The sequence below is a fragment of the Bos taurus genome, chromosome 20 (genome assembly GCF_002263795.3).
Source record: "Bos taurus isolate L1 Dominette 01449 registration number 42190680 breed Hereford chromosome 20, ARS-UCD2.0, whole genome shotgun sequence".
NCBI lineage: Eukaryota > Metazoa > Chordata > Mammalia > Artiodactyla > Bovidae > Bos > Bos taurus.
The window spans coordinates 71,491,576-71,517,859 of NC_037347.1; the positions used below are offsets into that span (position 1 = coordinate 71,491,576).

The 26,284-nt window shown below is 50.5% G+C and overlaps 1 protein-coding gene across 12 annotated transcripts in view; it reads right to left on the reverse strand.

The window, feature by feature from the left end:
- Window positions 1–304: 304 nt before the first annotated feature.
- The window catches only part of CEP72 (centrosomal protein 72), a 37,522-nt gene continuing 11,542 nt past the window's right edge, over window positions 305–26,284 (reverse strand). For 3 of the 12 annotated variants that reach the window (XM_024981571.2, XM_024981568.2, XM_024981570.2), the window contains exons 5-11: window positions 18,658–18,836; window positions 17,171–17,335; window positions 10,929–11,203; window positions 8,958–9,096; window positions 8,303–8,499; window positions 2,369–2,495; window positions 717–1,660 (exon numbers count right to left, since the gene is read on the reverse strand). In XM_024981571.2, the coding sequence (XP_024837339.2) occupies window positions 1,296–1,660; window positions 2,369–2,495; window positions 8,303–8,499; window positions 8,958–9,096; window positions 10,929–11,203; window positions 17,171–17,335; window positions 18,658–18,836 (1,447 nt within the window). In that variant the 3' untranslated portion in view covers window positions 717–1,295. The other 9 variants (XM_059878925.1, XM_010816862.3, XM_059878923.1 and 6 more) reach the window with 7 other exon arrangements.

Here is a 26,284-nt window from a genome sequence, read left to right on the forward strand (position 1 = left end):
CACAGGCTCTTTCAGCAGATCACGTCATTTCACCAAAGACAGCAAGAGTCCCATGAGATACGTTTCCAAACTCAAAATCTAGCTCTGTGCTCTGCTAGAACGTAATTCTCAGAAACGCCCTACAAACAAGAGCTGGCGCTCGGGCAGGCATTCCCCCATGGACGTCAGCTCTGCAGACAACAGTCTCCACAGCCCTAAGGGCTCCTTGTATTCAGTCTTGGTTCTGACAGTTCCTGCTCATCAACCGTGGAGCACAGCTTATTTCATAACAGAATTCATTGTGAAACTCAGTTACAATAAGAGCCACTTTGTAGAACGTGTTTATTAAATAAGGTTGCCTGTTACACCATAAATTATTTTCTTTAATCGCCCTAAAGAGCTGCTTTCTTGCACGTTAGGCAGAAAAATGCAACATTCTCTTTACCTCAAGACAGTTGATGAAAAAGGAGACATCTGACTGACTGACACGTGAAGGGTGTGGATGAACCTGTCTTTTTAGGACGTTTCGGGCCCTGAAGACAGCAGAGAGGGGCTCACAGGGCACGTGGCGGGGAGGCGGGCCGCGCGTCTCGGGGGCTGCCAGGGAACCGCGCCAGGGTCTTCTTGAGCTCCTTGTAGCTCCAGTGCAGCTGCTCCACCTCCGCCTGGTGCTGCGCCCGCACCTGGTCCAGCTCCTGCAGCAGGCGCTCGTTGGTGCGGACCAGGGAGCTGGGGGCGGGGACAGCGCTCAGCCCGGAGCCACCCGGCCCCCTCGTGGCCCTGCCTCCCCTGCTGCTGCCCAGTGCCCCCCTGGGCGGGTCTCCTTGGCCGGGGGCTGGCGGGTGCCCCACTGGCCTGTGAGCTGAAGGGGTAGGGAGGGCCCTCAACACTGACAACTCTGTTCCATTTCTAAACAAGGCTCAAAGACAGAGACACTTCTAATTCCTGGTCAAACACAATTCTGATGTGGACACAGTAAACTCGAAGTCCTGATTCTGGGTCATTGGGGCCATCTTTAACTCTGGAGGGGTCTCAGGAGGAGGGTGGGGCTGGACACTGCCGACCCCGGCCCAACGCTGACTGAGGGCCTTCATGGCACCACGAGGAACTGATGGCACAGGGCCGTGTTCTCCACAGAGCTGCCCCCAGGGACAAACCCCGTCTGCTAGGACAGCAGAGGGCTGTGGTGCCCCGTTGGCCAGGACCTGCCTGGCCCTCCCCTCTGGGTCAGGGGCTGGGTGGGCACGGGGCCGTGGCCCTCCACCCCCACAGGGTCACGGCCTGGCTCCACTGGCCGCAGGGGAGCTGCGGAGACCTCAGCCCGACAGTGGGGAGGGGCAAGGGAGCAGAGGACGGGGGAGGGCGCCGCCCGTTTTACCCCCCGGCCGGGGTCCCCTCTCCAGACACCACCCACTCTCCCCACAGGTCTCTTCACAAAAACTGGGCCAGGGAGTGAGGTGGCATCTCCACTTTCCCAGAGAACAGTCGAGAACCACACCAGGGGCTGTGTGCAGGCTACCAGGCACCGCGCACTGCCCCGGAGGCTGCGGGGAGGGCCGCGGGCGGCACCTGTGGCTCTCCTGCAGCATCTGCGTGAGCTCCTGGATCTTGTCGTAGTGCTCCAGGTGCTGCCTGAGCTCCACAAGCTCGCCCGAGAGCCGCTTCATGCTCGCCTGGAGTCCTGATGGGACAAGGGTGGCTGTGCTCAGGGAAATCACTCACTCCTGTGCTGGGAGACGAGATGATTCTAGGGTGTCAGTGAGCCTGGGGAACGTGGGGCGAGGTCATTGGGGTGGACAGCACGGCCCCCTCGTCCCACCCAGGCCCTGGGCCAGCCCTGCTGGGGGCGAAGCCCCGGACTCCACCCTCTGGACGCCCGTGAGGGGCCCATGTGCGAGGAGCAGAGGAGGGCAGAGGGGGCTGGATCTGCTGGACGGGCTGGCCTTCAGGGAGAGCCCAGAGCCAACACAGCTGGAGTGAAGGTCAGGGGGGTCGCTCACCGGGCAGGAGGGCCCAGGAGAGCCTCCGCAGTGGCCGTGCTCATGCCTGAGATGCGTCTGCCCAGCGGGGCTCTGAGAGACCAGAACGGAGCAGGTGCTCAGGCAGAAGCCCCCGGGGGACCCTGCGATGCCTCACCTACCCCAGGGCAGGCTGCACCCCAACTCCAAGTCCCAAGGGCATGCCTGCAGGACTCCAAGAGAAGGAAGAGAGGAAGACATCGACCTGGGTATGGATGGAGCCGTGAGCAAGGAGTGCCGGGGAGGGTCCTGCAGCCTCTAGGGGTCAGCGGGCTGGCCCCGTGCACGCCCGCCCAGATGCACTCACAGCTCCTGCCGAGCCTGGGCCCAGTGACACGGGGACGCACACACAGTGAGAGCCACGAGCTCACCGGAGATCTGCAGGTTCAATGCGGACGGAGCGTCAGCGGTCCTCACATCTTTCTTCATGCTCAACAAAAGCGACTTCAAGCTACTGCTCTCCTCCAGAGATCTGTCCAGATGCTGCCTCAGATAATCCTGGACAGAACAACGCATGCAAACAGGTCAAACTCTGCCCACCGCACTGGTACAAAGCCGGCACCCAGGTCCATTTGCCTGGATGCACAGGGGAAGGGGAAGGGGTGCCACCTGCTCATCCACCCAAGCCTCCAGATCTGTGGTCCTGCTTCCAGGCCGCTCTGCCCAGAGGGATGCCGCGGGAGCCGCCAGCGCTGTATCACTGCCTTCACGCGTCCTCTAAAGCGAGGCTCTGTGTGGGGTCTCTCTTGATAAAACAGTGAGCACCAGACATTTCCAACACTTGTCTCCAGCAACCTCGTGGCTGCTGTCCCTCCTGTTCTACAAATGAGGGGACAGAGCAGAGGGTGCTCTCGCCCTGGAAGCCTCCCCCTTTAAGCGGGCCAGCCCACTGCACACGCGACACACAGAAGCCATGACATGCACGCTCAGGGTGGCCTTCCGCCTGGGTACCCTTGTCAGCAGCTGTCGCGGTGTGACTCCCGGGACTGCCTGGAGTAAGTGCAGAGGACCCACACTCCCTTGAGCCTTGGAGGCGACCACAGCCCCAAGTTGCAGCCTGATGGCAACTTCAGGAGACCCCGAGTCAGCCGCGTTGCGCCCTGACCGGAGGCCACACGGGGAAGCATGTGTTGTCTGAGGTGTGGCCAGGTGGTAGCTCCCTGGGCAGCAACAGACAACCGAACACAGAGGGCTCGGCACCAGCTTCTGCCCCACAGCCCCTCCTCTCAACCACGGACAGAAACCAACAGCTGCTGCACAGCCAAGGAAACCAGCAATGAAATGCAAAGCCAGCTTATGAACTGGAAGCAAAATATCTGCAAACCATTTATCTAATAAGAGGTTAACATAAAAAATACATAAAGAACTCACACAACTCAACAGTGAAAAAACATGATTTAAAAATGGGCAGAGGATCTGAACAGACATCTTTCCAAAACATACAGATGGCCAACACGAACATGAAAAGATGCTCAGCATCACTAATCACCAGGGAGACACAGGTCAAAACCACAGTGAGGTATCCCCACCCTTGTCAGGATGACCATCATCAAAAAGACAAGTGACAGCAAGTGTTGGTGAGGGTGTGGGGAAAGAGGCCCTCCTCTGCTGCTGGGGGGATGTAAGTTGGTACAGCTGCTATGTAAAATCGTATGGTGATTCCTCGAAAAGTTAAAAAAGAGCTACCAGAGAAAGCAATTTCATTTCTGGGTATTCATCTGAAGAAAACAAAAACACTAGTTTGAAAATATATGCACACCTCCATCTTCACAGAAGCATTACTCACTATTCCCAAGATATGGAGCAACCTAAGTGCCCATTAACAGATGAATAGACAAAGATGTAGTATATAAATACAATGAAGAAAACAAACACCACGGGATCTCACTCGTATATGAAATCTAAAAGGACAAACAAACAAAAGAGCTGAAGCTCATGGATGCAGAGAACTTGGTAACTGCCAGCGACAGAGGACAGGGCTGGGAGAAATGGGTCAGTGGTTTTGGTTTTCTAGTTTAAATCAACTGAATTTTTAAAAAATGCTGCTGCAAAGAAAAGGAAGAGGTTGTTAATTAGATAAAAACAAAAGACCCAAGTGTATGCTGCCTAAAAGGAACCCACCTTAAATATAAGCACTAAGGCAACACTAAGGTGGCTATGCTAACATCAGACAAAGCGGAATGAGACAGCAAGCACATGTGGGCACAGGGGGTAAGTGTGAGGGGAGCACGGCACACTCAGGGCCCTGACGGGAGTGACACAGCAGGCTGGAGTCAGGTGACAGCACCGCATGGAGGGAGAGGCAGAGAGGGGCCCGGAGGGGCGCACGCGGGACGGCAGCGCCCAGAGGACTCTCACTGCAGACCCCACGCTGAGCACACGGGTCACCACGGCAGCTTACCTGCACATGCGGGCACAGCCGCGGGCCCAGCCACATGGCGCAGGGTGACCAGACTCGCACCACCAGGCAGCCTAACTCCAGCGCCCACACACTCACCCTGACGACACCTGAGCCTGACCACAACAGCAATTATAGGATGTGAATCGAATCTTTCTTGTTATAAACCATAAATAAACCTGAACTAACAGGAGAACACTCTAGATAGTCCCCATGCCATTACACTGAACCGTAATCAGCGGAGGTGAAAGCCTCTCGCACTGACGCACGTTGGTCTCCCTTCCTACAGCACACGGTCGAGGCACCCGGTGACGTCACGTGACCTGCACGTGCACAGTGACGCCATGACCACAGTCAAGCCAGTGCACACGTCTCCTCACAGAGGAAGCATGTTTTGGTGATGAGAGCACCAGGACTCTGCTCTCAACACAGCTCCAGGGTCAACATGGTCCGACTAACGTGACTGTCAGCCATGCTCAGAGCCCTGGACTAACCCCTACAGAACTGCTGCTCTGCCTGGGCCCATAGCTCCCCCACCTCCCACTGAGGGTGACCACCGGTCTACCCTCCGCTTCTGTAAACTCAACTCTTAGACCCCAGGTATGAGGTCACGGAGGTTTTTCTTGCCACGTCCGACTAACTTCACTTAGACAACGCCCTCGAGGTCCATCCAACAAGACCAACTCAATGGCCAGGAGTTTGAGCACGCTCCGAGAGATGGTGAAGGACAGGGAAGCCTGGTGTGCTGCAATCCACGGGGTCGCAGAGTTGGACACAACTTAGTGACCGAACAGCAAGACCGCCCCACTGTAGGCTGTGTGAGGAGTCCCCATACTATTTTCCAGTGTCTGTGCCAAGTCACACTCCCGCCACAGAGCACAAGGGTTCCCCCGTCTCCACACCCTCCACGTGCTGTCTCCTTTGACGAAAGCCACTCTGCAGGTGTGCAGTGGTGTCTCGCTCTGGTTTTGACTTGCATTTCCTTGGTGATTAGTAATACTGAGCATCCTTTCCACGTGTCTGTTTGGCCACACCACGTGGCCTGTGGGATTACAGTCTCCAGCTGGGGACTGAATCCACACCCCGACAGCAGAAGCAGAGTCCTAACCACTGATTGCCAGGGAGCTCCCTCCCAGGAGTTTTATAGTTTCAAGTCTTATACTTAAATCTTTAGTCCATTCTGAGTTGGATTTTGTGCTGTTAAGACAAGGGTACAGGTTCATCTTCTGCATGTGAACATCAAGTTTTCCCAACACCATTTACCAAAGAGATCACTCTTTTACCACGGTGTGTTCCTGGTGCCTTTGCCAAAACTCAGTTGACATCTATGTGAGGGTGTATTTCTGGGCCCTCTATTCTGTTTCGGCAATCTATCCCTGTTTTTATGCCAGCACCATACTGTTTGATTACCAAAGCTTTGTAACATAATTTTAAACTAGGAAGTGTGATGCCTGAAAAATGATCTTTCTCAAGATTGCTTTGGTGATTTGGGGTCTTTGTAGAACCAGAAAACGAAGAATACAAATGATAAGAAACATACAAATTTTAGAATTGTTTTTTCTGTTTCTGTGGAAAATGCCATGGAATTTTTACAGGGATTACACTGCATCTGTAAATGTCTTTTGTTTAAGATCTTTAACCTTCTTGGTTAAGCTTATTCTTAACTGTTTTATTTTTTTGACACTATAAATGAATTGTTTCGGAATGCTCATTGCTATAAAGAAGTAAGAATGATCTCTGTTATGCTTTGTATCCTACAACTTCACTGAATTTATTCTAGTTTTCTCTCGTGGTATCTTTAATATACATCATTTATAAGCAGAGGTAACTGTACTTCTTCCTTTCCAATCTGGATGCCTTATATTTCCTTTTCTTGTCTGCTTGCCCTTGCTAGCATACCTGACCCCTGAACAATGGCGGGTGGAGAGGGTAGGGGTGCCAACTCTCCTTGCAGCCGAAAATCCACAAATAATTTATACTCAATTTATAGTCAACTTCCCTAATCTGCAGTTCCGTATCCAAAGATGCAGCCAACTCCCAACTGTACAGTATCCCTGTATCTACTGGGCTTCCCAGGGAGTGCAGTGGTGAAGGATCTGCCTGCTGATGCAGGAGACACAGGAGGCACAGGCGCTATCCCTGGGCTGGGAAGATCCCCTGGAGGAGGGAATGGCAACCCTCTCCAGTATTCTTGCCTGGACAGAGGAGCCTGGCAGGCTACAGTCCGTGGGGTCGCAAAGAGTCGGGACACAGCTGAGTGACTGAGCACAGCACATATACTATTTACTAATAAAAAAAATCTGCATATAAATGAATCCATGTAGTTCAAACCCACATTGCTCAAGGGCCAACCGTCCTTCCAGCAGAAGAGACGATATAAGAGTGGACATCCTTGTCTCATACTGGATCTTAGAGGAAAAACTTTCAGTTTTCTCCACTGATCATGAGGCTGGCTGAGGGCTTCTCATAAACAGCCTTTATCATGCTGAGGAAATTTTCTTTTAAAACACCTATTTTGTTGAGCTTTTTTTAAAAATCATGAATGGATGTGGAACTCAGTCAGATGTTGCACCTGTATGAACTGGGCTGACAGTATTCTCTGTCTCTCTCTCCATGTGTTACTGTATCTGTGCACACAGCTCCCTCGGGGCGTACAGTCTTCTTGATATGCTGCTGCACTCAGGATGCCAGTCTTCTGCTGAGTCTCAGACAGCAGCAGTCTGTAGTTTCTCTTCTTGTGGAGTCTTTGCTTTGGTGTCCAGGAAATGCTGGTTTAATAAAACAGTGTGAAAGCAGGCTCCCTACTTCTATTTTTTGGGAGTTTGAGAAGGGTAAGTATTGATTTTTCTTTGAGTATCTGGTAGAATTCAGCCATGAAACCATCTGGTTCTTGCTTTCTTAAGAAGTTGGATACTGTTCCATCTTATCTGTTATTGACCTATTAAGCTTTATTTCTTCTTGACACAGCCTTAGTAGGTTGTACGATTCGAGGAATTTATCCATTTCTTCTAGGTTCTCCAAAATGCTTGTAAATAATCATTCCTTGACCTCATTTCTGAGGCATCCATTGTAATGTATCCACTTTCAATTCTGATTTTGAGTCTTCTCTCTTAGTCTACCTAAGAGTTTTTTGTGTCTTTTCAAAATCCAACTCAGTTTTGCTAATTTCTTCCTGTTGTTTTCTACTCTGCACTTATTTCTGCTCTGATCTTTATTATTTCCTTCCGTTTACTTTGGGTTTAGCTTCCTCTAGTTCCTCGAGTTGTAAAGTTAGGTTGTTTATTTGCTATTTTGAGACCTTTTCTCCTCTTCAGCGTAGGCATTCATGAATGATGGTCTCATGGTGAAGTTACAGAGGACGAGGGAGTTGAGCTCCTCTGCCAGGTCCGTACCACACTGGCTCTGGCTGCCCAATGGTGCCACCTGGTGGTGGAGCTGTTGCAGGGCCAACAGGACAGCCCGGCCCCACACTGGCTGGGGCAGGCAGGACAGCAGCAGGGACCCAGGTCACCCAGGTCCCTGGAACCTCCTCACCAGTGGTCTCAGAGCCTGGGGCAGGGAACACCGAGACCAGAGAAACTCCCCCGCAAGCCCAGCCTCATCCTCCCGCCTCTCTCAGAACAGAACAAAGCCGCTTGGGGCAGGCAGAGCTGGGATTGGCAGCAATACAGACATCTGCAGCCACTGTCATGAGGGGTCCTGGAGTGAGAGCCAGGCCGCGCTCCTCAAGGGCAGCTGGCATCCTGGATGGGGAAGCCTGGTGGAAGAGGGGGTTCATGCTCTGCAAAGGCAGGAGGGGCCCCAGGGTTGTACCCGACAGCTGTCAGGGGAAGCACAGTTGAGAAGCTACGCTCATTCTGTGATGTCAAGACTGTTTTTGCCCCTACTAGGAATAAACGGAACAAACCATCTCCTTCCGCGTGTCGCTGAGTTCCAACACCACCTCAGTCATCTTCACGCCGTACTGTTGCTGCAGCTCAGTAAGGCGACTGTGCAAAGACTTATTTTCCAGAGTCAGGGAGCTAATTTCTTCATTCACAGTTGTCGAAGTGTCCTGAGTGGTTGTAAACTCTTGAACAGACGACAAAATGTGTCTTGCCTGAGCTAGAAGAGAGCATGTTAAGAGAATGAGTATAGACAAAACGTGTTCAATGCATTTTGAAAAATACAGGCTGCACACCTCAAAAACATTGACAGGTATGAAGACTAGAAAAGGGACATGTACGCCATTGAAATGGCCTTATCAGGCCTGTTTACCCCGAGGCGTGGATGGGGACGACAGGCAGACAGCAACAGCTCTAGGGACCTAGGGGAAGGAGCCAGCATTGCTGGCTGCCGATGCCTTCCAGGAAGCTGGGCACCAGGCAGGCGGGGAGGAGCAGCCACCGGCCACTGGCGCCTCCTGATCTGCTCCTCCTGAGCACCCTGACACTGTAAGCAGGGCCCTCGGGACGCCCCTGCAGCCCAGAGGGCAGTGAGGCCGGGAACGGGTCCAGCGAGGCCAGGGGACCAGGGCCCAGCAGCAGGCAGGTGCTGGCACGCAGCACCCTGGGCCAACTCACCAAGGAAGGCTTCACTGCTGTGCAGGGACCTGCGGCCACTCCAGTGCCTGTCCACCAGGTCAAGGAGCGCTTCCAGGAGCAGCGCCTCCAGGGTGGCCTTCTTCCCGGGCAGCGCGGTGGAGTGCAGTTTGGGACATGCCTGCCCAGAGACAAACCCCCCCTTGGCTCCTGTGCCCGACCCAGCGGGCGCGATGCAGTGTCAGACTGCTGCCTCGTCCGCTGCCTATGCCACGGAGGAGGGTCACATTGCACACACCTGCAGGCATGGTAGGTGGGACTCGCCTCCCTACCCCCTGCATGCCTGTCCATGTCTGTGAGGCGGGGAAACCATCCCTCAGTGGGAGGAACGGCTGAGCTGTGGCCTGTGTCAGTCAAGAGACCAGGCGGTTCTGAGCGCCGGCGTCCTGGGCCCTCCTGACCAGCCCCTGCCACTCTTGTGGGGTGGGGAAGAGACAGTCTCAGCTCAAACGCTCACTGGAGCCCGGTGGCCCGAAGTGTGACCAGCGCAAACAGGACCAGAGGGAGGGCTGGCTGGGCCGGTGCAGCAACCGGCTGCTAGGCAGAGCCTCACGGCCCCAACCATGCTGGGCCCACAGCCACTGGCATTTCCATCAGCGCTTACTTTTCTTCCCTTTAGAAATCATTTCATCAATTTTAAGGGATTACTGTAGAAAGGGAGCTGGCTCCTGCCCTCTGGCTCACTTTCTGAGTATCCAGGGAACATTTCCTGAGAAGCGGGGATTTAGCGAGTCAATACCAGGAGGGCCAGAGCTGGGATGAGGCCCGGTGTCCTCACTGTTAAGACAAAGCAAAAGTTTCCTCATAAAGAGCATCTGGGACAGCCAGCCAGACCTGGAAGGGGGTGCAGGAGCCACCGGGCCCCTCACTCCCGCCACCCCCCACCCGCGGGAGCCCAGGGCACGGGGATGCACAGGCCCACGAGGGGTCATCGGGCTGGGGCAGCCGTCCCCTGGGGCTGGTTGGCGTGGGGACACTGAGGCCAACAGCTGGCCACAAGCAGCGGAGGGTGAGAGAGTCCAGGGGCACCAGCATCAGCACTTGCATCAGAAGCTGCACCGACGCGGCCTCAGGCGCAGGAGCAGAGCCCAGTGGGGTCAGGCTTCTGCCTCCCACTTGAGGAGCTGGGGTCAAGCCCTCTCCAAGACAACCACCTGGGGCCACAGTGCTGGGAGGAGGGGCGCTGCAGGCAGCATTCCCTCGTGCAAAGTCCCAGCCCCGCAGTGAGGGGGCCCATCGGGGCGGCTCTGCCCACAGTTAACATCCTTTCGGGGACAGGAAAGCCCCAGCACAGTCCCGCAAATCTCCATTTTCACGCCTTCCCTCAGTCCAGTAAGAGACTGAAGATGCAGCCAGACCAGCCGTGGAAGCAGACCTCGGCCCATGGCCTGAGGCAGCCACCCCAGGAGCCACCCAGCACTTACGACTCCAGCGTCCCTGGTTCTGCTGGTCTCCATTCAGGACCAACCACAGGGGCTCAGCACTCCCCTGGCCCACTTTGAGCTGGTGGAACCCCCCAGGCCCTCTCAGCTGGGGTGCTCTCCCCTCCTCTGCCCATGTGGGGCGCTGTGGCAGGGCTGCCTGCTGCCCCCTGTCCGCACGGTGGTCTTTACTCGAACCCCAAACCTTTGAGAACACCTCAGTCTCCAACTTGGCCATAACAATGGCCTACGACCACTGTCTACGACCACTGTGGGACAATCTGGGGAGAACCTCCTCTTGTGAACCCGGAGAATCACAGCACACACAGCTGGGACCGCGTTCACGACAGCCCTGGGGGAGCACCAACCACGGGACGAGAGGCAGTGTGGCTGGAAGGCCCGAGCGGACACCTCAAGGCGCCCCACACCAGAAGACAGCTGGAAGTGCATTTTCTAATGGCAGCGGTGACCACACTACGGAGACGTGCACGTGAGGGCCGTGTCCACCCCGAGCACCCCCACCCCTGCTCACCTCGCTGGCGCTGGGCGGTCTTGGCTGCTCAGGCCCCGGGGTGGCTGAGAGGGAAGAGGTGGCCTGGCCCCAGCCCTCCGAACTGCTCCTCCGGCTCACACTCAGGCTCCCCTCCAGACAGCTGAGACAGGCCTCGTCTGCAGGCGCCTGGAACCTCCCACCAGGCATCCTCCGCTTCCTGTACTTCTCAGGAGCAGGTAAGGGGTTTAACATTTTTTGTGTCGACACGCTGGACTTCTGAGAAGAAGCACCTGAGTCCTCAGTCTCCGTGGAGTCTGTAACAGAGAAGCGGGCAGAGCCCTCACCATCAGGCTCCGGGGCTCAGGGACCAAGGCCGCAGTTGTGTGCACACAAATACGGGAAATTGACCAGAAAGTGAACGACTGACCAATTACTGTGTCTTCCTGCAAAACTATGTATAACCAACTGGGTCAACTGCGTCTGTGAGCAGATGAACCACTGCTGTCTGGCTGCCTGGGTCAGAGACCACCTGGACACCAATGCCCCCGGCTCCACGTCCGTCACCAAGTTCACCTGACCAGTGTCAGCAGGCCACCAGGACCCCCTTGCCAGGACTGGTCTGACTCACAGACTCAGAGGGACCCAGCACCCGCCTTCCACAACCCAAATGCACACCAGTCACTCTCCATGCTGCACCCCCCACTATGTGACACTGCCCCATTTCCCCCTGACCTGCAACAGCCTGGGGCTTCTGCACGAGCCCACACCCCCACAACACCCCCGCCGAGTCTGGCCACAAGGAGCCAGCAGAACAAGCCACCTGGGACTGAGGGTGACCCCACAGAAGTACAGTCTGAATGCTTCAAAGCTCCGGGAGAGAGACTATGGAAACCGAGAACGTGTTCCTGCTCACAAGCATCTGAGACGTAACATTAAGATACTCCATGTGGACTGGATGGATCCTGGACCAGAACACGCACACATGCACCCCCACGTGAGTCCGTGTAAAGGGACACGTGTGAGATCTCACGACACAACGTACATGCAGCGAGAGGCCGTGACTGCGGGCCATGGGCATTGGGCAGGCGCCACCACGACCTGCCCTGCCTCCAAGGCGCCACAAGCTCACCTGGATACAACTCAGGAAGGGACTAGGTTTGCTCACACTCGGGAGGTTTCTGACGCTTTTTCCACCTTCATGCAAACAACACTCTCAATTAACTTATTTATTTCCGTTGTCTTTGTGTTATTCAGTTGCAAAGTTGTATCTGACTCTTTGTGACCCAAAGGATCGCAGCATGCCAGGTTCTTCTGTCCTCCAGAGCAATCTCCCAGACATTGCTCAAATTCAGGTGCATTGAGTCAGTGATGCTATCTAATCATCTCATCCTCTGCTGCCCTATTCTCCTTGTGGCTTCAATTTTCCCAGCATCAGGGTCTTCTCCAATGAGTCAGTTCTTCACATCAGGTGGCCAAACTACTGGAGCTTCAGCTTCAGTTCTTCCAATGAATATTTAGGGTTGATTTCCTTTAGAATGGACTGGTTTGATCTCCATGCAGTCAAAGGGACTCTCAAGGGTCTTCTCCAGCAACACCATTCAAAGGTATCAATTCTTTGGTATTCACCCTTCTTTATGGGTCATACCTGAATGGTCTAATGGTTTTCCCTACTTTCTTCAATTTAAGTCCGATTTTGGCAATAAGGAGTTCATGATCTGAGCCACAGTCAGCTCCTGGTCTTATTTTTGCTGACTGTATAAAACTTCTCCATCTTAGGCTGCAAAAAATATAATCAATCTGGTTTCGGTGTTGACCATCTGGTGATGTCCATGTGTACAGACTTCTCTTCTGTTGTTGGATGAGGGTATTTGCTATGACCAGTGTGTTCTCTTGGCAAAACTCTATTAGCCTTTGCCCTGCTTCATTCTGTACTCCAAGGCCAAATTTGCCTGCTACTCCAGGTATTTCTTGACTTCCTACTTTTGCATTCCAATCCCCTATAACGAAAAGGACATCTTTTTGGGTGTTAGTTCTAGAAGGTCTTCTAGGTCTTTATAGAACCGTTCAACTTCAGCTTCTTCAGTGTTACTGGTCGGAGCACAGACTTGGATTACCGGGATATTGAATGGTTTGCCTTGGAAACGAACAGAGATCATTCTGTCGTTTTTGAGATTGCTTCCAAGTACTGCATTTCGTACTCTTTTGTTGACTATGAGGGCTACTCCACTTCTTCTGAGGGATTCTTGCCCACAGCAGTAGATATAATGGTCATCTAAGTTAAATTCACCCATTCCAGTCCATTTTAGTTCACTGATTCCTAAAATGTCGACATTCACTCTTGCCATCTCCTGTTTGACCACTTCCAATTTGCCTTGATTCATGGCCCTAACATTCCAGGTTCCTATGCAATACTGCTCTTTACAGCATGGGACTTTGCTTCCATCAGCAGTCACATCCACAACTGGGCACTGTTTTCACTTTGGCTCAGCCTCTTCATTCTTTCTGGAGTTATTTCTCTACTCTTCTCCAGTAGCATATTGGGCACCAACTGACTTGAGCAGTTCATCTTTCAGTGTCACATCTTTTGCCTTTTCATACTGTTCATGGGGTTCTCAAGGTGAGAATACTTAAGTGGCTTGCCATTCCCTTCTCCAGTGGACCACGTTTTGTCAGAACTCTCCACCATGACCCGTCTGTCTTGGGTGGCACTATACAGCACGGTTCACAGTTTCACTGAGTTAGACAAGGCTGTGGTCCATGTGATCAGATTGCCTAGTTTTCTGTGACTGTGGTTTTCAGTCTGTCTGCCCTCTGATGGAGAAGGATAAGAGGCTTATGGAAGCTTCCTGATGAGAGACTAACTGAGGGGAAAACTGGGTCTTGTTCTGATGAGCATGGCCATGCTCGGTAAATCTTTAATCCAATTTTCTCTTGATGGGTAGGGCCATGTACCCTCCCTGTTATTTACCTGGGGCCAAACTAAGAAGAGGTGGCAAAAATACACAGAAGAACTGTACAAAAAAGATCTTCACGACCCAGATAATCACGATGGTGTGATCACTGACCTAGAGCCAGACATCCTAGAATGTGAAGTCAAGTGGGCCTTAGAAAGCATCACTATGAACAAAGCTAGTGGAGGTGATGGAATCCCAGTTGAGCTATTTCAAATCCTGAAAGATGATGCTGTGAAAGTGCTGCGCTCAATATGCCAATAAATTTGGAAAACTCAGCAGTGGCCACAGCACTGGAAAAGGTCAGTTTTCATTCCAATGCCAAAGAATGCTCAAACTACAGCACAATTGCACTCATCTCGCACGCTAGTAATGCTCAAAATTCTCCAAGCCAGGCTTCAGCAATACGTGAACCGTGAACTTCCTGATGTTCAAGCTGGTTTTAGGAAAGGCAGAGGAACCAGAGATCAAATTGCCAACATCTGCTGGATGATTGAAAAACAAGAGTTCCAGAAAAACACCTATTTCTGCTTTATTGACTATGCCAAAGTCTTTGACTGTGTGGATCACAATAAACTGTGGAAAATTCTGAAAGAGATGGGAATACCAGATCACCTGACCTGCCTCTTGAGAAATTTGTATGCAGGTCAGGAAGCAACAGTTAGAACTGGACATGGAACAACAGACTGGTTCCAAATAGGAAAAGGAGTACGTCAAGGCTGTATATTGTAACCCTACTTATTTAACTTATATGCAGCGTACATCATGAGAAACGCTGGGCTGGAAGAAGCACAAGCTGGAATCAAGATTGCCAAGAGAAATATCAATAGCCTCAGATATGCAGATGACACCACCCTTATGGCAGAAAGTGAAGAGGAACTAAAAAGCCTCTTGATGAAAGTGAAAGAGGAGAGTGAAAAAGTTGGCTTAAAGCTCAACATTCAGAAAACAAAGATCATGGTATCCGGTCCCATCACTTCATGGGAAATAGATGGAGAAACAGTGGAAACAGTGTCAGACTTTATTTTTTTGGGCTCCAAAATCACTGCAGATGGTGACTGCAGCCATGAAATTAAAAGACGCTTACTCCTTGGAAGGAAAGTTATGACCAACCTAGATAGCATATTCAAAAGCAGAGATACTACTTTGTCAACGAAGGTCCATCTAGTCATGGTTACGGTTTTTCCAGTGGTCATGTATGGATGTGAGAGTTGGACTGTGAAGAAAGCTGAAGGCCAAAGAATTGATGCTTTTAAACTGTGGTGTTGGAGAGGACTCTTTTGAGTTCCTTGGACTGCAAGGAGATTCAACCAGTCCATCCTAAAGGAGACCAGTCCTGGGTGTTCATTGGAAGGAATGATGCTGAGGCTGAAACTCCAATACTTTGGCCACCTCATACGAAGAGTTGACTCACTGGAAAAGACCCTGATGCTTGGAGGCATTGGGAGCAGGAGGAGAAGGGGATGACAGAAGATGAGATGGCTGGATGGCATCACTGACTCGATGCACATGAGTTTGGGTGAACTCCGGGAGTTGGTGATGGACAGGGAGGCCTGGCGTGCTGCGATTTGTGGGGTCGCAAAGAGTCGGACACGACTGAGCGACTGAACTGAAATGAACCTACAGTGGAGGTAATGAAGATAACGGCAATCTCCTCCCATGTACGCACTGCTATACGCAGTGCCCCCAACCCAGCAGTAGGCCACCACTGACCCACACCTCTGCTGGAGACTCCTGGACACTCGAGGGCAAGTCTGGGTCAGTCTCATGTGGGGTCATTGCTCCTTTCTCCTGGATCCTGGTGCGCACAAGGTTCTGTTTGTGCCCTCCAAGAGTCTGTTTCCTCAGTCCTGTGTAAGTTCTGGGAGCTCTATGGTGGGGTTAATGGTGACCTCCTCCAAGAGGGCTTATGTCACATCCAGGTCTGCTGCTCCCAGAGTCCCTGCCCCTGCGGCAGCCCCCTGCTGACCCGTACCTCCACAGGAGACACCCAAACTCAGTTCTGTCTCAGTCTCTGTGGGGGCTCTGGGTCCTGGTGTGCACAAGGTTTGAGCCCTCTGAGCTTCCCTGGTGGGTATGGGGTTTGATTCTAAACGTGATTTCATCCCTTCTACCGTCTTGCTGGGGCTTCTCCTTTGTGTAGAGTTACCTCCTGGATTATTGGAAAAGGATGTTTGCTATGACCAGCATGTTCTCTTGACAAAACTGTTAGCCTTTCCCCTGCTTCATTTTGTACTCCTAGGCCAAATTTGCCTGTTACTCCAGGTATCTCTTGACTTCCTACTTTGCATTCCAATCCCTTATGAGGAAGAGGATGTCTTTTCTCAGTGTTAGTCCTAGAAGGTCTTGTAGGTCATCATAGAATCGGTCAACTTCATCTTCTTGGACATTAGTGGTTGGGGCATAGACTTGGATTACTGTGATACTGAATGGTTGGCTTTGGAAATGAACAGAGATCATTCTGTCATTTTTGAGACTGCACCTAAGTACTCAATTTTTTATTCTTTTGTTGACTATGAGGGCTCCTCAATTTCTTCTAAGGGATTCTTGCCCACAGTAATAGATAAGATGGTCATCTGAATTAAAATCTCCCATTCCCATCCATTTTAGTTCACTGATTCCTAAGATGGTAACGTTCAATTTTGCCATTTCCTGCTGAACACATCCAATTTACCTTGATTCATGGACCTAACATTCAAGGTTGCAATGCAATACTGTTCTTTACAGCATCGGACTTTACTTTCACGACCAGACACATCCACACCTGAGTGCTGCTTCCAATTTTGCCCGGCTGCTTCATTCTTTGTGGGGCTATTAGTAATTGCCCCCCACCTTTCCCCATAGCATACTGAACACTTTACAACCTGCAGGGCTCATCTTCTGGGGTCATGTCTTTTTGCCTTTTCATACTGTTTGTTCATGGGGTTCTCGCAGCAAGAACACTGGGGTGGGTTGTCACTTCCTCCTCCAGTAGACCACGTTTTTCACAACTCTTCACTATGACCCGTTCATTTTGGGTGACTCTGCATGTCATGGCTCATAGCTTCATTGAGTTATGCAAATCCCTTTCCACGACAAGGCTGTGATCCATGAAGGGATTTCTAAATTGTAGCTATTGTCATAGGCCCATGATGTATTCAGAAGAGAATGTGTATGCGAGTCCAAGTGTATCAAGAAAGCACCAAAGTACTCACAGAGCAGGAACCTACACCACGCATGTTTTACAAATGTTAGCTTTCATTTGTAAAGGAGCGTATTCCCTTAACACATCTCAGGGTCACACACACACACAGTCGAGAGAAGAGGAGCACAGCACACCGGGGGGCTCACCTGGGGTGAAGCGCTGTGGGGGGAGCTCGCCGCAGCGCTGGTCCTGCAGCCTCGGCTCCACGCAGCCCGCCCTGGAGCTGCTCCTGCCCCGCTCAGGGCCCTTCCACAGAGAGTCCCCGCACTGGTGCTGGACTGACTGAGGGCTCAGTCGGTGCCGAGACTCTGCTGTGTTCAAAACATTTAAAAAGTTTATTCCATTAAAACTTACACTTCCGGTTTCTGACAGCGTAGCATATCTGTCAAGCACACTCCTATGTGGGGTAAACAGGAAAGAAAAGCTGAGTGGATAACACAGCGCCAGCCACCCTGCAGGCGTCACTGCCCACAGCACCCCAGGCGAGGGGACCCCGCCCGACCTCCAGCGGGAAGCACCATCCAGCCGATGAGTTGGGACAGACACAGCAGTCAGCGGATCCAGAGACTCCGGCCACTGAATGAACAACCTTGCAAGGTTGTCTTTGCAATAAATGGCACTGGTACAGCTGGATACATGTTGGGACAGACGGACAACCTGAGCCACTACCTCACACCACAGCCAGAAATTGACTCTAGAGAGCAGCTCTCAGATCTAAGTGCAGGTCCCCAGGAGGTGGACAGGGGAGGAAGCCTCCACAAGCACGGCCAGCACACTGAAAAGCACACCACGAAGGAAAACAGGGTGGAGCGACCTCACTCAGATAGAACCGCTCCTGGAAGCACTGCTTAGGAAATGAAAGGCAGGCCACAGGGTGGGCAGAAATCTGAGACAGGCTGTGTTCTACCAGCATAATGGAGTCCGGGGCATCAATACCAAGAAAGGAATAGGGGAGGGGGGCAGCAGGAACAGAAACGGCTCACAAGATGACATGAGCGCATGAGCAGGCTGCTGGGACTCATCTCCAGGAAACGAGAACTAAAGCCCTCAGTAGACATTGCCGCACGCTCAGGACGAGCGCCACACTGGAGGGCCCGACAGGCCCGGGAGGTGGCGGGGAGGCCGAGGCAGGGTGCTACTGCAGCAGGAAGACCCAGATGCTGTGACTTCACGAAAAGCTCCTGGGACCCATGAGAGAAGCAGCAGCAAAGCAGCTGAAGCTCATACACGAGTCCTGGCGGAAAAGCCGGCACGGGCGTGAAGGAGCTCACATGCCCGCCCTCGTCAGGTGTCAACCCCTCACTCACATGCAGCTGGAGCCAGAGAGGAGCCCCCTTGAGGCCAGCGGGGACTCAGCCCGTCCAGCACAGGACGCCCCACATCTTCGCTACCCCCGCAACTGACCTGAGAGGGACCTGAGGTGACAGACTTGCAGTGACTACATCCACCTAAACACACTGACTTCTCCTGCAATTCCACGACCAAATTACTGATATTTCCAGGTGCACAAGACTTCCTGAAGGGTCTACATTTAAAGGTAAATTCTCTTAAAAAGGCGGCGTGGATCCTGAGGCAGCAGACATCAGCCCCCCAGCCGGGCTTGCACCCACCCTCTCGGCGAGGAGCAGCCTACCTTGGGAGGTCTGGAGGCTGGCCTCTGACTCCTTCTGGCTGGAACTCATGCCCCCAGGAGGGTTGCTCAGGTCCCACTCGCACTCGGCAATGAGGCTCAGGACCGCCTCGTCATCCGCATCCATGACCAAGCACTTCTTGGCGGAGGAGTCAGTGCACTTGACTCTGGAGTGATGAGGTCTACAAAGACAAGCAAACCTGGCTCTGTGCTCCCACCCCCACCCAGCGCGTGAAGACCCCGGGACACAGCCGCCCGCACTGCTGACCCTGCCTCAAGGTCTCAGGAGGAGCAGCGGGGGCTTCTGCCACAGGGAAGGCGGAGTGAACTCGGCCAGGATGACTGGTCACCACACCCGGCTTCATTAAAGGGTGGCAGTTCCAGGAAGCCCCCCGTGCAAGGATCTCCTAGCACTGTGGTACACGTGACCAGCAAAATTCAAGGAGGGACTTGTCTGGCAGTCCAGTGGTTAAGATCCCATGCTTCCAATTCAGGAGGCACGAATTCTATCCCTGGTTGGGGAAGCGAAGATCCATATGGACCGACCAAAAAACAAAACAAAAAGAAAGTTCAATAACATGGTGTTCCAAATTTCTATTTTCACATTAAGTGAATATATCTCTCTAGCAACTGAAACATGAGGCTGTAGAATAGGATGTCCCTCCATACAAAGGCAAACATTCACAGGAGACCTAATTCTAACAAAGGCAGCTTAAGAATCACTCTTCAAAACAGAACTCAGTCACACACTACGAACATTGGCTTTATGACCCTGATCATACTTTGAGAAGTCAATGACACTCTATTTTCTAGAGCTGAGAGTCTTCCAGGTCCCTGCAGAAAGAAGGGGACTGGGTTCTCCTTCAAGGTCTGCCCACAGACACCTGATGGTGGACACATACAGCCTATCGGGGTCTCTACTGTCACCTCTGGATAATAAGGTCACTGTACCAGATCATCTAAACTCTGTGATAACTTAGTCTTGAGATAATCAAGGATAGGTCAACTGAAAACACGTTCCCCAGGTGGCTCAGTGGTAAAGAATCCATCTGCTAATGCAGGAGATGCAGGAGACATGGGTTTGTTGCCTGGGCTGGGAAGATCCCCTGGAGGAGGGAATGGCAACCCACTCCAGGATTCTTGCCTGGAGAATCTGGTGGACAGAGGAGCCCGGCAGGCTACAGTCCATGGGGTCGCACAGCGTTGGACATTACTGAGAACACACAAACTGCAAAACATCGCTGAAACAAAGTAAAGATGACATAAGTAAGTGGAAACACACCACATATGCATAGACTGGAAGACTCAACACTGTTAAAATATTCATTGCCCAAAGAAATCCACAGAATCCGTGCGATCCTATCAAAATCCCAATGATATTTTCCCCAGAAATAGAAAAGCCATCCTAAAATGCATCTGGAATCTCATGGAGCTCCAAACAGCCATAACAACATTGAGAAGAGTAAGCACTAGAACCAGGTTCAGAAACGCTGGATGAAATCAGGCTTTGATTTTAGACAACTGTGAGTAATAATACTACAAGGTCTAATAGAAAAAAGAGACAATGTGAAAGAACGGACGGGAAACCCAAGCAGAGATGGGGAAATTCTAAGAAAGACCCTAATAGAAACGTTAGTTGAAGACACTGTAACAGATGAAAAGTGCCTCTAATGAGCTCAACAGTAAACTGGATGTGGCTGAGGAAAGAACCTCTGAACTTGATAACATAATAACAGAAACTCTAAAATTGAAAAGCGAAGATTAAAAAAGACTGGAAAAAAAAGAAAAACCAGAATAGAATACCTAGAATCGTGGGCCAACACCAAAAGGCCTAATATTCACACATGAGCCTGCCAACAGGAGAGAAGGGAACTGAAGACGACTAAGAATCCCTTAAGGGAATGTCAGACACCAAATCACACAAACAGGAAGCTCTGAGAACAGTGGTAGAATAAATGCTGGGAAAAATTACATCAAGGAATATATCCAAACTGGAGAAAAGCTAAGACAAAGAAAAAAATCTTCAAACAAGTCAGAAGGGAAAGTTCTTTATGTACATTATTGTTGTTCAGTTGCTAAGTCGTGTCTGGCTCTTTGTGACCCCATGGACCTCAGCATGCCAGGCTCCCCTGTCCTTCATCATCTCCTGGTGTTTGCTCAAAATCACCATCATTGAGTCCATGATGCCAATCCAACTATCTCATCCTCTGCCGCCCCCTTCTCCTCCTGCCTTCAATCTTTCCCAGCATCAGGATCTTTTCCAATGAGTCGATTCTTCACATCAGGTGGCCAAAGTATTTACTGGAGCTTCAGCATCAGTCCTTCCAATCAATATTCAGGATTGATTTCCTTTAGGAATGACTGATTTGATTTCCCTGCAGTCCAAGGGATTCACAAGAGTCTTCTCCTGCACCACAATTCAAAAGCATCAGTTCTTCAGCATTTAACCTTCTTTATGGTCCAACCCTCATATCCATACATGACTACTGGAAAAACCATAGCTTTGATTTTGTGGACCTCTGTCAGCAAAGTGGTGTCTCGTCATAGCTTTTCCTCCAAGGAGCAAGCGTCTTTTCGTTCCATGGCTACAGTCAAGCCCACAGTGATTCTGGAGTCCAAGGTGAGAAGAATCTGTCACTGCTCCCACGTTTCCCCCTTCTGTCCGCCATGAAGTGACAGGACCAGATGCCATGATCTTAGCTTTCTTACTGTTTACACTGTACTTAGTCTATTAAGTGAGCAACAATATTATGTTAAAAAACAATGTATACACTTTAATTTTAAAACGTTTTATTGCTAAAAAGTGCTAACCATCATCTGAGGCTTTTGCAAGTCATGGCAGCAATGGGATCACAGATCACTGTAATATAAAAAGCTGAAAAAGTCTGAAATACTGCAAGAATTACCAAAATGTGACACAGAGACATGAAGTGAATAAGGAACAAATGCCACTCAGAAAATGGCATGACAGACTCGCCTGACTCGAGGTTAACACAAACCTTCAATCTATGAAAACACAGAATCTGCAAAGCACAATAAAGCAGAGCACAGAAAACGAGGTCTGCCTGTCCTGTGTGCTCAGGGCGACCACCAAAGTGAAAACATGCCCATAACTGATGTGTTAACAGGGAAATGGAATCACTGGATGATCACGTAAAACCACGAAAGGAAGGGAAAGATCAGAAGACAAAGTAAGAACAAGGGCATCAGACAGAAACAGCGAACACAGCAGCTGTTAACCCAGCTGCATCAAGAATCACTTCAGACATCAGGGTCTAAACGCACCAAGTGGAGGGCAGAGACGGTTAGCGCGGATCAAAATACAAGGCCGACTACATGTTACCTACAGAAGCCCCCTTCAAATATAAAGATGCACAGGTTAAAAGTAAATGGACAGAGAAAGAAAAACAGACTATGCTAACACCAATCAGAACAAAGTGGAAGTAGCTACATCACTTTCAGACAGAGCTGACTTTGGGTGGTGAGTGCAACCTGGGATAAAGAGGGGTCAGGACTCAGGGCAGCTCTGCAGGAAGACGCAGCAGCCCTGGACGGGCTTGCACCAATAAGACAGCATCAGGTTACCCAACACAGCCACTGAGGGAGCTCAGGAGGACGGATCCACTTCCCTACCCCACGTCAGAAAGGGATGGATCCCGCAGGCAGTCAGTCACCAAGGACACAGCTGGGCCCGACACCACCACCTGGAGGAGCCGGCGTCCACTGTGTCCAGACAGCAGGACACTCGTCCCACAGTCACACGGAACACTCACCAACACAGATTCGTCCTGGGCCACAAAACATGCCTCTACACGTTAAAAAGAAAACAAATCACACGATATTTGTTCTCAGGGCACAATGAAATTAAACTTGTAATAAAATAAGTAACAGAAAGATAACTGGAAAATCTCAAAAAAAGGAAGATTAAACAACATATTCCCAAATAACATGAGTCAAAGAAACCTCAAAGTATTCTGAAGTAAAGTACTTCAAAATAAAAATATTTTCAACCAAATTAAAAAGAATATACACCTCACTGAAATTTGTGGGATGCAGTGAAAGCAATGTGTAGAAGGAAATACATAATACTGAATGCATAGTAGACATAGTACAATCCAAAATCAGTGACCTAAGCTTCCATCTTAGGAAACTAAGAAAATAAATCCAAAGCAGGAAGAACAAAAGTAATAGTAAAATTTAGAGTAAAAATCAATAAAGTTGAAAACAGGAAAAAAAGAAAATCAACAAATCCAAAAGCTAGTTCTAAATTTAAACACATAAATAAAATGGAAAAACCTCTATCTATAACAGGTTAACTAGGGAAAAAAGACGCATCACTAACACAGGAAGTAAAAGCAGCAGCACCACTGGAGATCCTGTGGAGCAAGAGGGTAACAGAGAGCACCCTGCCCACAAACGGGATAACCCGGATGAAACGGAACCGTCCTGGAAACGCACAATCTTCCAAAACCCACACCAGGAAAAGTAGATAGTAAGAACAGACTTGTATGGATTACAGACCTTGAATCAATCATTGATAGCCTCCTAAAATACCAGGTCCAGATACATTCACTGGTAAATTCTACCAACATTTAAGAAAGAAATTATACCAATTTTCTATAAGACAGAAGAGGAAACAGAGGGAATACAGACTAACTTATTCTATGAGGCCAGCATTACCTTAATGCCAGAACCAGCAAAGACAATGCAAGGAAAATACAGACCCTTTATCTCCCATGAACACGGATGCAAAAAATCCCCAACAAATACCAGCAACTTGAGGCCATGAAGGTATGAAAAGAAGTCTACACCACAAGAGAGTGGGGTTTATTCCAGGTGCACAGCTGGTTCAACATTCGGAAAAAAGTCAGTGTAATGCATCACATCAACAGGCTCAAGAAGAAGAGTCACGTGACAATATCAGTAAATACAGAAAAAGTATTCGACAAAGTCTAATACCCATCCGTGATAAAATGGTCAGTAAACTGGGCATGGATGGGAACCTGCTGCACTGGATAAAGAACACCAAGGGAAGCCCGCAGGTGGCAGCAGACCTGGTGGGAAACACCCGCTGCCACCCCGCCAAGACCAGGAGTGAGGCGAGCACGGCCCCACTGCCCACGGCCTTCACACCATACTGGATGTCCCAGAGAGACCTGCTGCCACCCTGCCAAGACCAGGAGCAAGGCGAGCAAGCCCCGCTGCCCATGGCCTTCACACCATACTGGATGTCCCAGCCAAGGCAGTAAGATGAGAAAAGGAAATTAACAGCATACAGCTTGGGAAGGAAGACATATACAACTATAGATGGCATGTTCAAAGATGACATGCCATCTACAGAAAATCAAAAAATCAGTCTTACAGCAAACTCATAAAATTCAAGATGTATGGGTTACACTGTGTCCCCTAAAAAGGGATGCTGAAGTCCTAACATCCTACACCTCAGAGCATGACCTTATTTGGAAATAAGAGTCTTTACAGAGGTAACTGAGTTAAAATGAGGAAATTATGGGGAGCCCTCGGAGAAGGCAATGGCATCCCACTTCAGTACTCTTGCCTGGAAAATCCCATGCATGGAGGAGCCTGGTGGGCTGCAGTCCATGGGGTCGCTAAGAGTCAGACATGACTGAGCGACTTCCCTTTCACTTTTCACTTTCATGCATCAGAGAAGGAAATGGCAACCCACTCCAGTGTTCTTGCCTAGAGAGTCCCAGGGATGGGGGAGCCTGGTGGGCTGCCGTCTCTGGGGTTGCACAGAGTCGGACATGACTGAAGTGACTTAGCAGTAACCAATATGACTGATGTCCTTAAGAACGGGGAAATCTGGACACAGGACAGACGGGCACAATGGGGAGCTCTGTGAAAAGACGCAGGGAGAAGACAGCCACAGTGAGAAGACTGGAGAGAATGCTGGAGATGGTCAGCAAACCGTTGAAGCTGGAGTCACGGAATGGATTCCCTCTTAGAGCCTCCAGGAGGAAGCAGGGCTGACAACACCTTGATTTCAGATTTCCAGCCTAAGAACTGTAAGGCAATAAATTTCTGTTATTTTAAGCCACCCTGTTTGTGGTACTTCGTCACCAGCAGCTGCATACAAGCCAAATGCTTTCATATATTGTCAGCAATGAACAACTGGAATTTTAAATTAAAAAGCCTAAATTAGCCTCAAAAGACCAACATACTAAAGCATAAGTCTAACAAAATATGTACAGCATCAAATCAGGAAAACTACAAACCTCTGATAAATGAAATCAAAGAAGAACTAAATAAATGGATATTCCATGTCCATGGATATGAAGACTCAATAGTGTTAAGATGTCAGTTTCTTCTCATCTGTAATTCAACACAATCTCAATCAAAATTCCAGCAAGGTATTTGGTGGATATCGACAGATTAATTCTAAAAGTTATATGGAAAGTAACTGGCAACTCAGTGTTGAAGGAGGACAAAGTCACCAGACTGACACCGCGTAACTCATAAATGCACATGGATGTGGACGAAGCTAGAGAGCTCTGCGGGGTCTTTTCTGTAGGAAGGCACCAACTCCACCACGAGGGCTCCACCCGCAGGACCTCGTCGCCCCTAACAGGCCCTGTCCCCTAAGCCACTGAGCTGGGGGTTGGGGCTCCAGCATGTAAATCTGGGGCACACAATACTCAGAGCATTCTGCGGGGTTAGTTAGCTGGGTTTGAAATGGGGATGTGAGGGGAGGGGAACTCCAAGCGAGACAGCTGAGGGAAGAGGAGATTCCCGGAATTTGGAACTGATCTTAAGATGTTAGAACAAAGTATGGCCCACGAGTCAAATCCAACCCACACCTGTGTTGTAAAAGGTTTATTGGAACACAGTCTTTAGTTTATGTACTGTCTACAGTTGCTTTCATCTACAAAGTCAGGGTTGAGAAGTTAAAACACAGATCATACAGTCCATGGAGCTGAAAACACTCTTTCCAGCCCTTTACAAAAAAAGTCAGCTGACCTCTACGTTAGAGAAATTTACAGATGAACTAAGGTGTGTAATGGAAGAGAAAGAAAACTATTAAAAGCTTCAGACAAAACAAAATGGTATTTAAGAAGGAATATATAATCCTCACACATTACAAGCTAGGTAAACACCATGGACTGACTTACACCTTTAGAATCAACCAAACACACGAAGACTGTGCTTTCAGAACACACGTGCTACCACCCCGACATCTCAAGTCAGACATAAAGATGCAGACGGCAGGCGCTGGGAGGCGCTGAGAAGCCAGGCACAGGTGGCACAGGCTCCCACAGCCCGGCACAGCGAGCGGGAGCCCTGCCCGCAGAGCAGAGAAAGGAAGGGGGACGCCGGAGGGAGCAAAGCCCAAGAACCGACACGGCCAGGTGGGAAGAGGGGGCTCCAGAGCTGCCAGGTCTGTCAGAGTGCTCCCGTCCACAAACAGCAGTGTCTGCACCATCTGAGATCAGAAAGGAACAAACAGAGCCTGGAAGCAGCAACCATTAGAGACGGCAGGCGGCTGCCTGAGGGGTGGGCGGGGGCTGGTAGGTGGGACCGCGGCTTCTTGCCACAGGCCTTTCGAGCTACGTATCCGACATCAATTACTTTAACAACGTTTTCAGTATTGGGTTGGCCAGAAAGTTCTTAC